At 43.3% G+C, this 13,965-nt stretch overlaps 1 protein-coding gene across 1 annotated transcript in view; it reads left to right on the forward strand.

The window, feature by feature from the left end:
• TEX14 (testis expressed 14, intercellular bridge forming factor) overlaps window positions 1–13,965 on the forward strand; it is a 112,667-nt gene extending 98,702 nt beyond the window's left edge. Inside the window, exons 28-33 of the mRNA XM_023732720.1 lie at window positions 1,892–1,969; window positions 2,495–2,594; window positions 8,077–8,169; window positions 10,104–10,213; window positions 11,487–11,538; window positions 11,960–13,965. Coding sequence (XP_023588488.1) covers window positions 1,892–1,969; window positions 2,495–2,594; window positions 8,077–8,169; window positions 10,104–10,213; window positions 11,487–11,538; window positions 11,960–11,996 — 470 coding nt within the window. The 3' untranslated portion in view covers window positions 11,997–13,965. The remainder of the gene's footprint in view (window positions 1–1,891; window positions 1,970–2,494; window positions 2,595–8,076; window positions 8,170–10,103; window positions 10,214–11,486; window positions 11,539–11,959) is intronic.

A 13,965-nucleotide genomic window follows, 5' to 3' on the forward strand; every position in this document is an offset into this window, starting at 1 on the left:
ACCCTCCCTCCAGTTTTCTCCTCTGAGACTTCCTAGTTCGTCCTTGCAAATTCCTTCTACAGTTGCTCTTCTTAGTAAAATAGTAGAACCGCGGCTTGTGAGAGTGGGGGTCACCCATACATGTGTCCTACTCGGGTAGATTCTAGATGTCCTTTGTTCCTCGGTCATGGCTTAAGGCAGTGTTTGTAGACTCCCATGCCATTTGACGATAGCTGATACTTTTCGTCTGAATCCTCCTGTCCTCTCTACGTCACCATGCCCCCTACACCTCCCACCCGTCCCCACCTCCCCCATTTCAGCCGCAGTGTTACCAGGCTCCCGCCTGAGCTCTAACCTCACAACACTGCTGCACCCCAGCACTCTGCATAAGCCCTTGCTCATTTCACTTATGGAAGTTATCTGGGCCAGGTTTCTAGGTGATGTCTGTACTTTAAGATAGGTCAGTAATTTTCCAGAAAGACACGGGGCAGAGGGCATTTGAGTAGTTTGTCCTGATAATGGACCTTCCCACCCAGTTATCTCATGTCATCACTTGTTGTTTCCCCTCAGGAGACAGTTGGGGGGAGTGGCCTGGGCTGACCTCACGCTTTTGGAGGGCCCACGCCGAAAGCTGTCGGTTCCTGACAGCAGCCTAAATAGGAACCCCAGGAGATAGGTGATCCTTTCAAATCAACAAGGGACTACTTTTAACAAGGATAAAAATGGATTTTTTATTTTAAAGGATATTTTGGGGCTTCTTGATGACCAGGAGCTGCCAGGTAGGGGCTGCTTCCTGATCTTCAGGAAGGGAGCCGACCTGCACCTGCATCCCACAATGCTCTGGGTGGCCTGGCTATACTCCCTCCTGTTTCTGGGAGCACTTGGAGGAGACCGAATGTCTTACCAAATGCAGAGCTGTGTACTGATAAAGCAGATACTTGTCTTGGTCTAGTGATTTTCTTTAGGAGCAGGCAATTACAGTCTCTGCCTTCTTCTGTCTTTCCATCTACCTGTTCCCATCGAGTCGATTCGGATACATAGACCAGGTAAAAAATATGAAATACAGGCCAGTAGAGGTGGGGGAAAACATGGATTGCACTGATGTTGTTACAAACGTTTTGCGAGAGTATAAGATAGAGATTAAGAGCATAAACCTAGACTGCCCAGAATCAAATCCCAGCTCTAACACCTACTATGGATGTGATTTTAGGCAAGTTCATAGCCTTTTTTACCCTAATTTCCTCGTCTGTTAGAAAGGACTGACGATAATGAGACCATCTCATAGCATGGTTATGAAGGTTGTGACTTAATGTATGTGAGTGCCTACGAACAGTGCCACACAGGGCTCCGTGTCCCGAAGAGCGGCGGCAGCATTCTGCTGTTTCTTTTTAGCGTTACGGGATTTTTGTCATGTTTGAAGAATTCCTTTCAAAGCTGGCATGCCCGGAGCAGTGGTTTTCCATCAGGCACCAGAATCATCTGGAGGGCTGGTGAAAACACAGATGGCTGGACCCCACCCCAGAATTTCTGATGCAGAGGGTATGGGGTGGGGTCGACAGTTTCCATTTCTAACAAGTTCCCAGCTTATGCTGATGCTGCTGGTTATAGGACCATCCTTTGAGAACCTCTGGTGTGACATGTAACCAAAACCCAAAACCAAACCCAGTGCCGTTGGATCGATTCCGAGTCATGGCGACACCCCATATGTGACAGAGTAGAACTATTCCACAGGGTTTTCTTGGTTTTAATCTTTAGGGAATCAGATCTCCAGGCCTTCCCACTCCCCCACCCCCTGCCCCCACAAGCGCTGCTGGGTGGGTTCAAACTGCTGACCTTTTTAGCTTAGTAGTCAAGGGCAAACCCAGGGACCTTGAGAAGGACATAATTTGCTTGTGCTTTTGTGTTGTGACAGAGCACCTGAAGCAGCAACAGTCCTCACCCACAGTGTCGGGTGAGAACACAGCGAGTGACGCTGGCCGCTCTACAGATGGTACGCGCTGGTGGCTACACAGATCTCCTTCCCCACATAGGGTGCCGGCAGGATTAAGTGAGATGGCGTATGCAAAATGCCTAGCATACATTTGAGGTACACCCCTTCCCCACCCAGATTCTTTCCCTGGGTCTTCAACCATGGAAGCATCTAACAAATGAAAACAGGTTGGTTCCCCAAAGCAAATTGGTGCATTTGGTTTTCAGGGTCCTTTACCTCCTCTTTTATGTGCCGTTTCTTTCCTCTGCTTCCTTCTCTCTCTTAAGCCTTGGCACAGGCAGGGTTTCCTGCAGCTTCACCTGGCACCAGAGAGCTCCCAAGACCCCAGAAGCAGCTGCTGTGAACACAGGCGCCTGCAGACTGCCACCTGGCCCTCTGCTCCCGTGGGAAGAGAACTAGTGCATTGCATACTTCAGGGGCCACTGACTGGCCTTCATTTTTGGCACTCTGTTTCAAGGCAAGCTTTCTTGAAAAAAAAATTATTTTTGTTATTCTAATAAAGTTAATCCCTTCAACTGTTTTTAGATCAAAGGCACTTAGAAGAACAAGAAACTGACAGTAAAAAAGAAGACAGTAGTATACTTTGGACCAAAGAAATTGACGATCTAGGAGAAGACACCGAGAGGTAACAGAAAAAGCTAGACTTTTGAAAGGATTTAAAAATTTTTATTAGTTTGTATTAGTTTTTTTTTCTAAGATTGGTAAATAAGAAGAGGAAAAAACAGCTATTTTCCTTACTAGTCTAATATCTCTTACTCCTAAAAGGTTTTCTTTTGTTTTTATTTCATCTTGTGAGGTGAACACAGGTTTCAACCTCTTTCAAAACATTTTAGTTAGAGGACTTGGAGGAGAATTTTTAGATCTTTCTAGCCAAATAAGAGAAAATGGGAGCAATCATCTAGACAGTTCAGTCTTAAAACACATGGTTGCCTCAAGAAACCCAGTGCCATCCCTGATTTGGAGCTCTCCTTTTGCCTGTGTTGTAAGATAAACCACTTCACCTCACCTCCTTTGCCTCTTGACTTCTGCCTTGTCCCAGACTGCTATTCAGGGTCAGGACTAGGATGAGCTGAGGGAGATAGTCTCCTTGGGCACAGAATTTAAGGATGTGCCAAGAACTAAATGTAAATAATATTTAAAAATATATATTTTATTGTGATTTTGGAGAAAATTTACATAGCAAATTAGGTTCTCATTTAATAGTTTCTATACATATTATTCAGTAATATTGGTTACACTTTTCACTATGTGTCAGCATTCTCATTATTTCCAGTGTGGTGATTCTGTTTCTATTGATCTAGCTTTCGTGTCCCCCTTTACCTTCTCATCTTTTGTCTATGATAAATGTTGACCTCTAGGGCTCGTTTAGATGATTGTTTAGAGGAACACAGTACTCAGGGCTGATATTATTTATTTTATGAACCACTCTGTCTTTGACTGATAGGTGACCTCTGGGAGTGATTTGAGTTCCAAGTTTAAAGGGTATCCCAGGACAATAGTTTCGGGGGTTCCTCTAGTCTCTACCAGTCCAGTAAGTCTGCCGTTTTTAAGGAATTTGAGTTTTGTTCTATATTTCTTTCCCATTCTATCTGGGACCATCTATTGTGTCCTTGGTCAGAACGGTCAGTAGTGGTAGCTGGGCACCATCTAGTTCTTCTGGTCTCAAGGTAGATGAGGTGGTGATTTGTGTAGACAGTTAGTTCTATAAATTAGTTTCATTTTTGAGTCTTTGGTTTCCTTCTTTCTCTTTTGCTCCAGACACGTAGAGACCAATAGTTGTATCTTAGATGGTCACTTGCAAGTTTTTAAGACCCCAGATGCTACTCACCAAACTAGGATGTAGAACATTATCTTTATGAGCTATGTTATGCCAATTCACTGAGTTGCCCCCGAGACTATGGTCCTAAGCCCTCAAACCCAGTAACCCAGTCCTGCGAGAGGTGTTTGATTATGTCTAGGAAGTATCCATAACTGTGCCCCCTATGTACTTTATTTTATATATGAATATATATACAGCACACACAAACATGTATATACATTTGTCTACAGAAAAATCTATACGTGCGAACCCATATATTCATATGTGCTTACCTGTCGCTCTGAGTTGGAATCGACTCAATGACAGTGGGCTTGGTTTTTTTGATTTATACATGTGTAAGCATACATACCTACCTAAGTAACCACACACATATTATTTGGTAGTTATTACCATTGTTGCAAAATTGTATATGTTGTGGCTTTTACCAAAATCATCCCTGATTCTTTTTTTAAAAATTTTATTGTGCTTTAGGTGAAAGTTGACAGCTCAAATTAATTTCTCATTCAGAAGTTTATACACATATTGTTTTGTGACATTGACTGCAATCCCTACGATGTGACAGCGTGCTCCCCTTTTCTACTCCGGGTTCCCTGTGTCCATTCATCCAGTTCCTGTCCCTCCCTGCCTTCTTGTCTTGCTTTTAGACAGGAGTTGCCCATTTGGTCTCGTATATTTGATTGAACTAAGAAGCACGTTCCTCACGTGTATTATTTTTTGTTTTATAGGCCTGTTAATCTTTGAAAAGTGGACTTTGGGAATGGTTTCAGTTCTGGGTTAACAGAGTGTCTGGGGTCTATAGTCTCGGGGGTTCTTCCAGTCTCTGTCAGACCAGTAAGTCTGGTATTTTTTCTTGAATTTGAATTCTGTTCTACATTTTTCTCCTGTTCTGTCCAGGACTCTGTTGTGATCCCTGTCAGAACGGTTGTTGGTTCATCCCTTATTCTTGTGTACTTCTTAGCATCATCTTTTACCTTGGTCAAGTTGTGCTGACTTCACCCTTATTTGGTATTGCCTTACCCATCACCAAAACTAACAAGTGTCTACTATCTAGAAAGTGATTCCCCCTCCCTCTTCCTCCCATCCTGGTAACCACAAAAGAATGTTGCTTTCTGTATGTATACCTATTCTTATCTTTTTATAATAGTGAGATCATACAATATTTGTCCTGTTGTGATTGACTTATTTCACTCAGTATAATGTCTTCCAGATTCATCATGTTATAGAATATTTTGAGAACTCAGCATTGTAATTTAAGGCTCCATAGTGTTCCATTGTGTGTATGCCCCACATTTTGTTTATTCATTCATCCACTGATGGGCAGTTAGGTTGTTTCCATCTTTTTTGCTATTGTGAATAATGCTGCAGTGAACATAGGGTGTACATGTATCTGTTCAGGTCAGTGGTTTTAGTTCTCTAGGATATATACCTAGGAGTGGAATTGCCTGGTCATAGGGTATTTGCGTTTCTAGCTTTTAGAGGAAGTACCATACCATTTTCCATAGTGGTTGAACCAATTTACAATCCCACCAGCAGTGGAGTAGGATTCTAATCTCCCTGCAACCTCGCCAGCATTTGTTGATTTCTGTTTTTTGATCAGTGCCATTTTTGCAGGAGTGAGAAGATAAGTAATATTTTAATGCACTATTTTAAAAAATCAAAATGAATGCAAAAAAAAAATAATGATGAATAAAATATCCAACATTTAAAGCAAGACAGGATCTGACCCTGCTCTTATATCACTCCTCTCACCCTAATCCCGCCCTGTGGATCCTTGGAGAGAGCCATGCACAATGCTTTCAGCTGCAGGTGACAGAAACCTCACCATTGGGCTTTAGTGAGTTTGTCTCACGTAACAAGAGGCCCAAGGGTGGGCAGGGCATGGCTGGTGTGGCAGCTCAATGATGCCACCGTGGAATTAGGCTCTTTTGATCACCCTGCTCTGCTACCTGTGGCATGTTGGCCTTTGTCCTCAGGGTTGTCACCTCCTGGCTGCAGGATGGCTGCTGTCCACACACCAGGCAGAGATAAGGGGGTGGGGGAAAGAAATATGCTAGCCGACTGTTCCTTTTTATCTAGAGTTGAGTTTTTAGCTTTTCAGCTGCTATCAGAGAGGAAGGCAGCAGAGAAGAGTGTTATGACTAACTTTTGGGTAGTTGGTCCAGTGCCTGTCATACTCCTTAAGGGCTAAATTATTCTACGTAAGGAAGGAGAAGAGAGGGAGAGGCATGCAAAGGAAGGTCTGGGAAGTAGAGGAGATGAGCCTATGACCTGAGAGGAAAGTGGGGAGAGGGTTTTTTGGGGAGACAGAGAAGACAAAGAGGCAGAGGGAAGGAGAAGATAAATTTTTTTTTTTTTTTTGGTTTTAACGAAGAGAAGTTTATTTCCTCACAGTTAAAGTAGGCTAAAAGTCCAAACTCAGGGTGTCAGCTCCAGGGGAAGGCATTCTCTCTCTGACCCTTCTCATCAGTGTTCCCTTGAACTAGGAGCTTCTCTGTGCAGGGACCCCAGTCCAAAGAGCGCGCTCTGCTCCCGGCACTGCTTTCTTGATGGTGTGAGGTCCCCAATTCTCTGCTTGCTTTCCTTTCCTTTTATCTCTTGAGAGATAAAAGGTGGTGCGGGCCACACCCCAGGGAAACTTCCTTTACATTGGATCAGGGATGTGACCTGGGTAAAGGTGGTGTTACAATCCCACCCTAATCCTCTTGAACATAAAATTACAATCACAAAATGGAGGCCAACCACACAGTTCTGGGAATCATGGCCCAGCCAAACTGATACACACGTTTTTTGGGGGGACATAATTCAAACCATGACATTCCACCTTTTAGCCCCCTAAAAAATCACATCCTTGCAACATGGAAAACATATTCACTGCATCATATCATAGCAAAAGCCTTAACTCCAAGTCCAAAATCCAAAAATTCCTCTTCATCTGTGAAATCTAGAATACAAGCTGTCTGCTTCCAAAGGTACAATGGCAGAACAGGCACAAGCTAGACATTTCCATTACAAATGGGAGAAACTGGAGGGAAAGAAGCGATAACAAGCACAAAAGCAAATCAGCAGAACACATTACATTAGCCCTCAAGGCTTTGAAAATAACCTTCTGTTCTCCAAGACAATTTACACAATGGCCCTGCCCTCCAGACTCTAGGTATTGGCCACAGTCTCTGGATTTTGAGTGGAGGCCCCTCGGCCCTGGGCTTCAGCTCCGCCTTCCAGGCCCACTTGGACAGCAACTCTGCTCCCTCGGCTTTAGGTGCACCATTCTCCCAGTCCATCTGAGTGGCATCTCCACCGTTAGAAGCACCAGAGGCCATGGCTCCACCCTTTGAAACCCAAGGTCATGGCCGTACCTTTTGAGACTGAGGCAGCCCGGCTTCTTGTATCCCTTGTCTCTTCAGCTTCTGCTTCTGTTTCCTGTGGCCTCTTGGCCCTCAGGGCCTCATACCGGCATCTGCCCTGCTGGGGCAAGTGTTCCAAAGCTCTGTAGCTCCACTGGTAAGTGCCTGGAGGCACCCCACACCGCCAGGAAGCCTCCTGCACACAGGCACTGAGCTCCCTTGATCTGTGGGTCGGCAAGCCTAGCTCCACCCATCAGTACCCAGAGGCACCCCACTCCACCAGGAAGCCTCCTGCACACAGGCGCTCAGCTCTCTCGCTCCATGGGTTGGCTCCAGCGCCATCTCGCACAGGTCTCCTGGTTCTGCTGCTTTTAGTTCTCTGCCGCTGCTACTTCTCTGCTGCTGTAGGTTCTCTGCTACTGCTGGTCCTCTGTCACTGCCACAGGTCTATCCATTCACACTTTCAAAAGCGCTTCCACATTTTAGGTGTCTGTTAATGCAGTATCCCACTCTCTCGGTACCAAATTCTGTCTTAGTCATCTAGTGCTGCTATAACAGAAATACCACAAGTGGATGGTTTTAACGAAGAGAAGTTTACTTCCTCACAGTTAAAGTAGGCTAAAAGTCCAAATTCAGGGCATCAGTTCCAGGGGAAGGCTTTCTCTCTCTGAGCCTTCTCATCAGTGTTCCCCCGAACTAGGAGCTTCTCTGTGCAGGGACCCCGGTCCAAAGGGTGCGCTCTGCTCCTGGCACTGCTTTCTTGATGGTGTGAGGTCCCCCAAAGATAAATATTTTTTAAGGGGAAGCTTTAGGAAACTTTCGTTTATGATATGTGATATAACTCCATTCCTTCCATCTCCTCAAAACACCTTCAGTTATGCTTCCTTGTCAAGGGAGAGCGGATATGACTTTTGTCTCAATTCTCTTCACTTTCCCTTGGACAGAGCTCACTCTACTCTTGATGAGGACCTGGAAAGATGGCTGCAGCCACCTGAGGAGAGCAAGGGACTCGTGGACCTCCCAGAGGGCTCTGCAAGGTTATTGTTCCCAGTAGGGGATCCTTTTCTTCTTTTTCAGGAAGGAGGGCTGCGTTGTTTTTGTGTTTGTTTTTGTAATATCCAGACTTCTTAGAGAATGAGAGTCTGGTGATGGCCTCACATTGGCCCTGACTCCCACTGTCTGCACCCTCATGCTTGTCCCTCTCCCTCCAACCACCCACAGCGCTCAAGATGTTGATTAGCAGATTGATATCAGTGTAGAGAGAGGCCTCTAAGGTTGCTGTACCTTGGCCCTGCCACCTTCAACACTTTCCTCAGTCATTTGAAGTAAATCAGAAAAGGCAGGCTCATCAAATTTTTAAATAACACAAATCTAGCAATGAATGCTAGTATGATGGATGATAGACTCAGGATTCAAAATGGTCTTGACAGGTGGAAATGTTAGATTTCTCTAAAAGATGAAAGTGAGCGTTTGGATCAAAAAAGTATAGACTACGGGAGACGTGACCTTATTAGGAAATTTTTTATCAGAAGTTCTTGCTCACTGTAACTTCATCAAGGGCAGGAAGTGTGTCTTATTTTTATATGCCCAGTACTTAACATGCATCTTGAGACATGGTAGGAATTCAAGAAATGCTTCTCGGGGGACGCGTGGACAGCGACTCTGTGAGCCCTCAGTTTGATGCAGTTGCTAAAAACATCAGTGCAGCACTAATGCTGAGTAAACAGAGACATACTGGCCAGGTCAAGGTAGTCGTCTCATGCTAAATGTTTAGAGGACTTCTAGGACACAGTGTGAGGCTTCACTCTGGGTGTCACGTTTTAAAAGGGGACACCAACAAACAGAATAGAGTGGCTGTGGTCGGAAGTCGGGAGCCATGTCCTGTGAGAACAGCTGAAGGAGCCAGAGGCTCAGTCAGCAGAACAGATGGAGTGGAGAATTTGATAGCTGCCTTTAAATACCTGAAATATTGTAAAGGGGAGAGAGTCAGCTTACTCTCTTCTGCTCCAAAGGACAGAGCTAGTGATAAAAAGCTGCAGAGTAACAGATTTTTATTCAGTATGTGCATAAACTTTCTAATAGCCCTTGCTATCTGACAGTGGAGCCAGCTGCCTTTACACTTTAATAACACTTGCTCCTGCTCAGGCAGGGGCCAGATGACTCTCTGGCCTCCAGCACTGGGGCGGAGATAGGAGAAGGTAACCCAAATGCCCCTTCTGTCTCTAGAGTTATGATTCTGTTAATGATGGGAGGTCATGAGGAGAGAAAATTCTTTTCCACCCTAGCTGGATTTATTTTCTCTCATTTTAATAATTTGTTTTGAGTATCCACCACATGAAAACAGAAGAGAGAGCCTTGAACAGAATTGGTTTGGTTCAGTCAGCACCTGTTGAGTGCTGGCAATGAGCCAAGCACTGAGCTGGGGGCTGGAGGTGCCAAGAGGAATAAGACGTCTCTGCCCTTAAGGAGCTTACAGTTGAATGGGGGAGACAGTTTTTTTGCTCAGTAGTTTGATAAGTGTCATCTTAGATTGTTAGATACTTAAATTTTCAGATACTTCACTCAGAGAGAGTTTCGGGAAATAAAGCCATAAGATAAATGGTGGCTGTAAAAAAGGATGCCAATTACAACATAACTAAAATGCTTTTTTTTCTTTGAGGCAATATAGCCTAGTGGTTGAAAGCAGACTTCCTGGGTTCAGATCCCAGTCCCTAAGACTTACTTGGTGTGTAATTTAACTTCTCTGTGTCTCAGTTTCTTCATCATTTCACAGGAATGGTAGTGGTAACTACCTCATCTGGTTGTCATGAGAATTAAATGTGTTAATATACATCGAAGCACCTGAACCAATGCCTGGCCCATTGAGAACACTCCATTAGTGCTAGCTAATACTGTGTTGCCTTGGGGAGGCAGTCCTGTTTCCCTGGCCATTAGACACATGGCTTGATGCCCAAAATTACTGTCATTGAAGGGAGACAGATACCAAGGACCAAGAAGTTGGTGAAAAGAAGAGAAAAGGGGAAGAAAGCATCAAGCTAGAGAGAAGGAAATCAGAGAGCTTTTTCGGGACTTCTGAAGAAGGTATGAATGAACAGTTGTTTATAACTTAGCATATAGTACTTGGACTTCGGTGAGCATCAGGGTTACTTAGATAAGTCTCCCAGATGCTATACACATCCCAGCTACCTTTGATAATTTCTTCTTCCTGTAGTTCAGATTTTCTGTTAATTGCCAGTCATATCCGCAGCACAGAACAGTAGTAATAACATCCAATTCTATTTCTAAAGCAAGCCTTCAGCCCATCTCATTATCATTATCTTGCACATTGTCTGGAAAGATGTTTTGATTCTAATTGTCTGGAGCCTTCAAAAAAGTTCTAAATTTAGCTCACCCCGAGGCTGCAGAACCCAAGAAGAAATCATATATTACGGAATTTCAATGGGGTCTACAAGTAATGTGAAAGTTTTAAATTAACCTTAATTTCAAAAGTATTTTGCTAGAGCTTTAAGGCTTTTGGTGTGCCATTCCCTACTATATTTACGTACCTCTTACTCAGTAAGTGAGAGACATTAACTCTTTCAGGTAATATGGTGTCTATCCCTTTACATCCCTTCCCTAGTCCATTCTCATTCTCCTCCCTTTTTCTGCCCTGCTTTGTGCCCCAGGAGGCTGACCCTCGTGGACTGCATCTCCTGGGCTTCTTGGCCAGCTGGCTTCCTGTTGGCTGATAGGATCAGAGAACAGGAGAGAGGCTGGAGTATTCCTTCCCCTTTGTCCCTCCTTCAGCAGCTTGTCTCTGATAGAAGCAGTGTCCCTCCAAAGCACAGCTTCTGTCCATTGTCCCCAGTTCAGCTGTCACTGATCCCAGTAAATTGTTCCCTCCCCTTGTCCCTTCAGACATCGAAGTGTTACTGGCTTCCCACTGCTGCTAGTCACTGGGTGCCTTGCCATCCCTGTTTGCTCCTTTAACCCTAACTACACCTCTGTAAGTAGTCACCTTGTTAAGGGGTCTTTATGTGAACCACCTGGTGAGACGTTCTGTCTCCTCCCAGACCCTAACTGGCACAGGACCCAGAGTGTATGAACATTTTAGCTAGTCTTGAATTCACTGAGAAGATAATGCAGGGACTTTGTGAATTCGTGTCATTAGTGTCCATTGCTATGGCAGGAAACTGTAGAATGTTAGGAGGGCAAACCCATCAACTGTGTTTTTAGAAAGATTGTACCTCTGAATGATAAAGAAAGAACAGTTGAGGGTAAAACAGTATACCCTAAACTGATGTGACTTCTGAATACTGGCATTCTTTGACCTCGAAAGTAATGAGATTTTTTCTTTCTCCTATATTGCATCAAGATGAACTGAAACCCTGTTTTTGGAAGCGACTGGGTTGGTCTGAACCATCCAGGTAATGAGATACCAGATGTTTATAGGTCAAAGTTCACTGTTTATAGACAACATGAGCAGACCTTAAACATTTTCCAGCACCTAAATAAATATTAATGACAAAAATTTTAATTCAGACAAGGTTGCTCAATTGTAAAATCTTTATAGTTAATTAAAATATAAAATATGTGATTAAATAAGTGGTAGAGTTAGTAGAGGAACCAGTTTAGTAGAGAGAGTATGGAAAATCCTCCTATCAATTGCTTTGCAGTCGTTCTGCATTTCCATGATATACTAGTTGATCATAATCTCCCCTGATTATAAAAACCAGAATCCCTTTTCTTTGAATTGGATTGAATAGAAAGAGAGGGTATTGTGTCATTAAAAAACATACACACCAACTCAAAACTCCCTTTTTTGTTCTTTCAAAAACACGCATACAGGATAATTGTGCTGGATCAGAGCGACTTGTCAGACTGACCAGAACCGGACCATGGACACACTTCTGGCCTGAGTTTGAGTGTCAGGTTGTGAGCTCCCTTGTTCTCTCATGTGCTACAGTCCGCTTCAGGACAGCAGTTTGGCAACTCACACTTTGTTCAGCTACCACATAGACTGAAGGATTTGGCCCTGTCTGCTGGCAGGGCATTTAACCACTTGTCTTGTCATACTTCTGAAAAGTGAGAGGTAGTTTTGACTGTAAAAATTTTTCTTGTTGTTTCCCGAATGGCTTTTGGTTTTGTTGATACAGACATTAGAAAACTTTAACTTCTATTATATAATAAAATGTTTACTTTTAATAGCAGTTAGGTTTCAGCTATGTAAGATGCTTTTTCTGTGTTTGAGTTATTGGGAGTAAGGGGAAGGAGAACCGTCACCCTAAAAGGCTTCAATTTCTGTTATAAAGTTTAACAAACAGGCAACCACTGCTGCCACCCATCATGCAAACTGGCACCAGTTGCCCGCGTTTTGTAACATAAATACTGCCCCGCTTATTGGCTGGGGTTACCATATTCCCATTCCAGCTAGAATTGGTTTACACAATAAAAGTACAGCTAGGAATAAAATCCCAAGATACTTTGAACTCTTTAAGGAGAACAGACATCATCTCTGTATATTTTGGATTGTACACCTCACATCATTAGTGTCTTAGAAGAATAAAATTGTGGTAAGACCAAGAGCACAACATTTTCTCTAATTTAACCTCTCAGGACTACTGGCCAGATGCATATGTGTATCAAGGCTGGTTTCTAGAGGATTATATACCTTCATCTACCTCCAATTTGGAGTCTCTACCTGTGAATAAAAACCTTTTCTTAGAAGCTGTATGCTATCGCTCAGTACTAGCCACCTAATGTTTTATTCAGTCTTGGTGAGTAAGTACTATAGGTCTTTTATTTGTGTAAACTGAATCATTCCTGTTGTGGATGGTTGTATTTGTACAGTTCTTAGCTCCCAAAATTTGTAAAATGGGAAGGTACAAATTTATCTGAGCATTTTAAAACAAGGAAACAGTTTCTTGCCATTGTAACCAGAGGAAGACCACCAGAAAACATAAATTAGTTTACAGATATAATAAAACCTGTGAAAGCCAGAACCTGTATAAGGGGGAAACCTGTCAGAGAAGAAAAACTGAAATATTTTCCTCTAAAAGGAGGGATAGGAAAGTGGTAAGACTGCACCCTGTCAGAGGCAGAAAACTTGCAAGACACAGAAAAACAAGGCAGTCCTGTTGAGTTCCAACTCTTAACAGGTTTTACTGTAATATCATGTGCAAGAAACTTTGAGGGGTTCAAAGATTTTTAATACATAATCCTTCCTCTCAAAAACTTAACTTTCTAATTGTTGAGACAGAACCAACATACATAAAAATATAATGATTGATGCAGGCATATCACGATAAATGCTGAGTTATGTTGTTATAGCATTACCTTTCAGTATTCCTAAAGGCTACAGGTCCTACACAAACTCCCACCAATGTGGATTATAATGTTCTGTCTACAGGGCCAGCAGAGTAGACTCTTCTATCTGGCCAGTGACCGTGACCAGTGTGAACAATAATAACAATTGTAGTAGGTATTATTTATGGAGCACCTGTTATGTGCTAGGTACTTAACAAGCTCACGTGTGAACCCCATCCTTATATGTGTTCTGGTGCTGCTGGTCTAGGTATCACACTTTGAGAAGCAAGGATTTAGAGGACTTTATTCTAAGACAGTGGTTCTCAGTTCTGACTGCATATTAGAACCATCTGAGGAGTTAAAAAAATTCAGGCACCATCAGATTATCTGATTTATTTAATCTGGGGTGGAGCATAGGTGTCGTGTGTTTAAAAGCTCTCCAGGTGATTCTAATGTGCAGCCAGGATTGAGAACCACTGTCCTAAGGAGGGAAATCCTGGTGGCGTAGTGGTTAAGAGCTACGGCTGCTAACCAAAAAGTCAGCGGTT

The sequence above is a fragment of the Trichechus manatus genome, unplaced genomic scaffold, assembly GCF_000243295.1.
Source record: "Trichechus manatus latirostris isolate Lorelei unplaced genomic scaffold, TriManLat1.0 scaffold00054, whole genome shotgun sequence".
Classification (NCBI taxonomy): domain Eukaryota; kingdom Metazoa; phylum Chordata; class Mammalia; order Sirenia; family Trichechidae; genus Trichechus; species Trichechus manatus.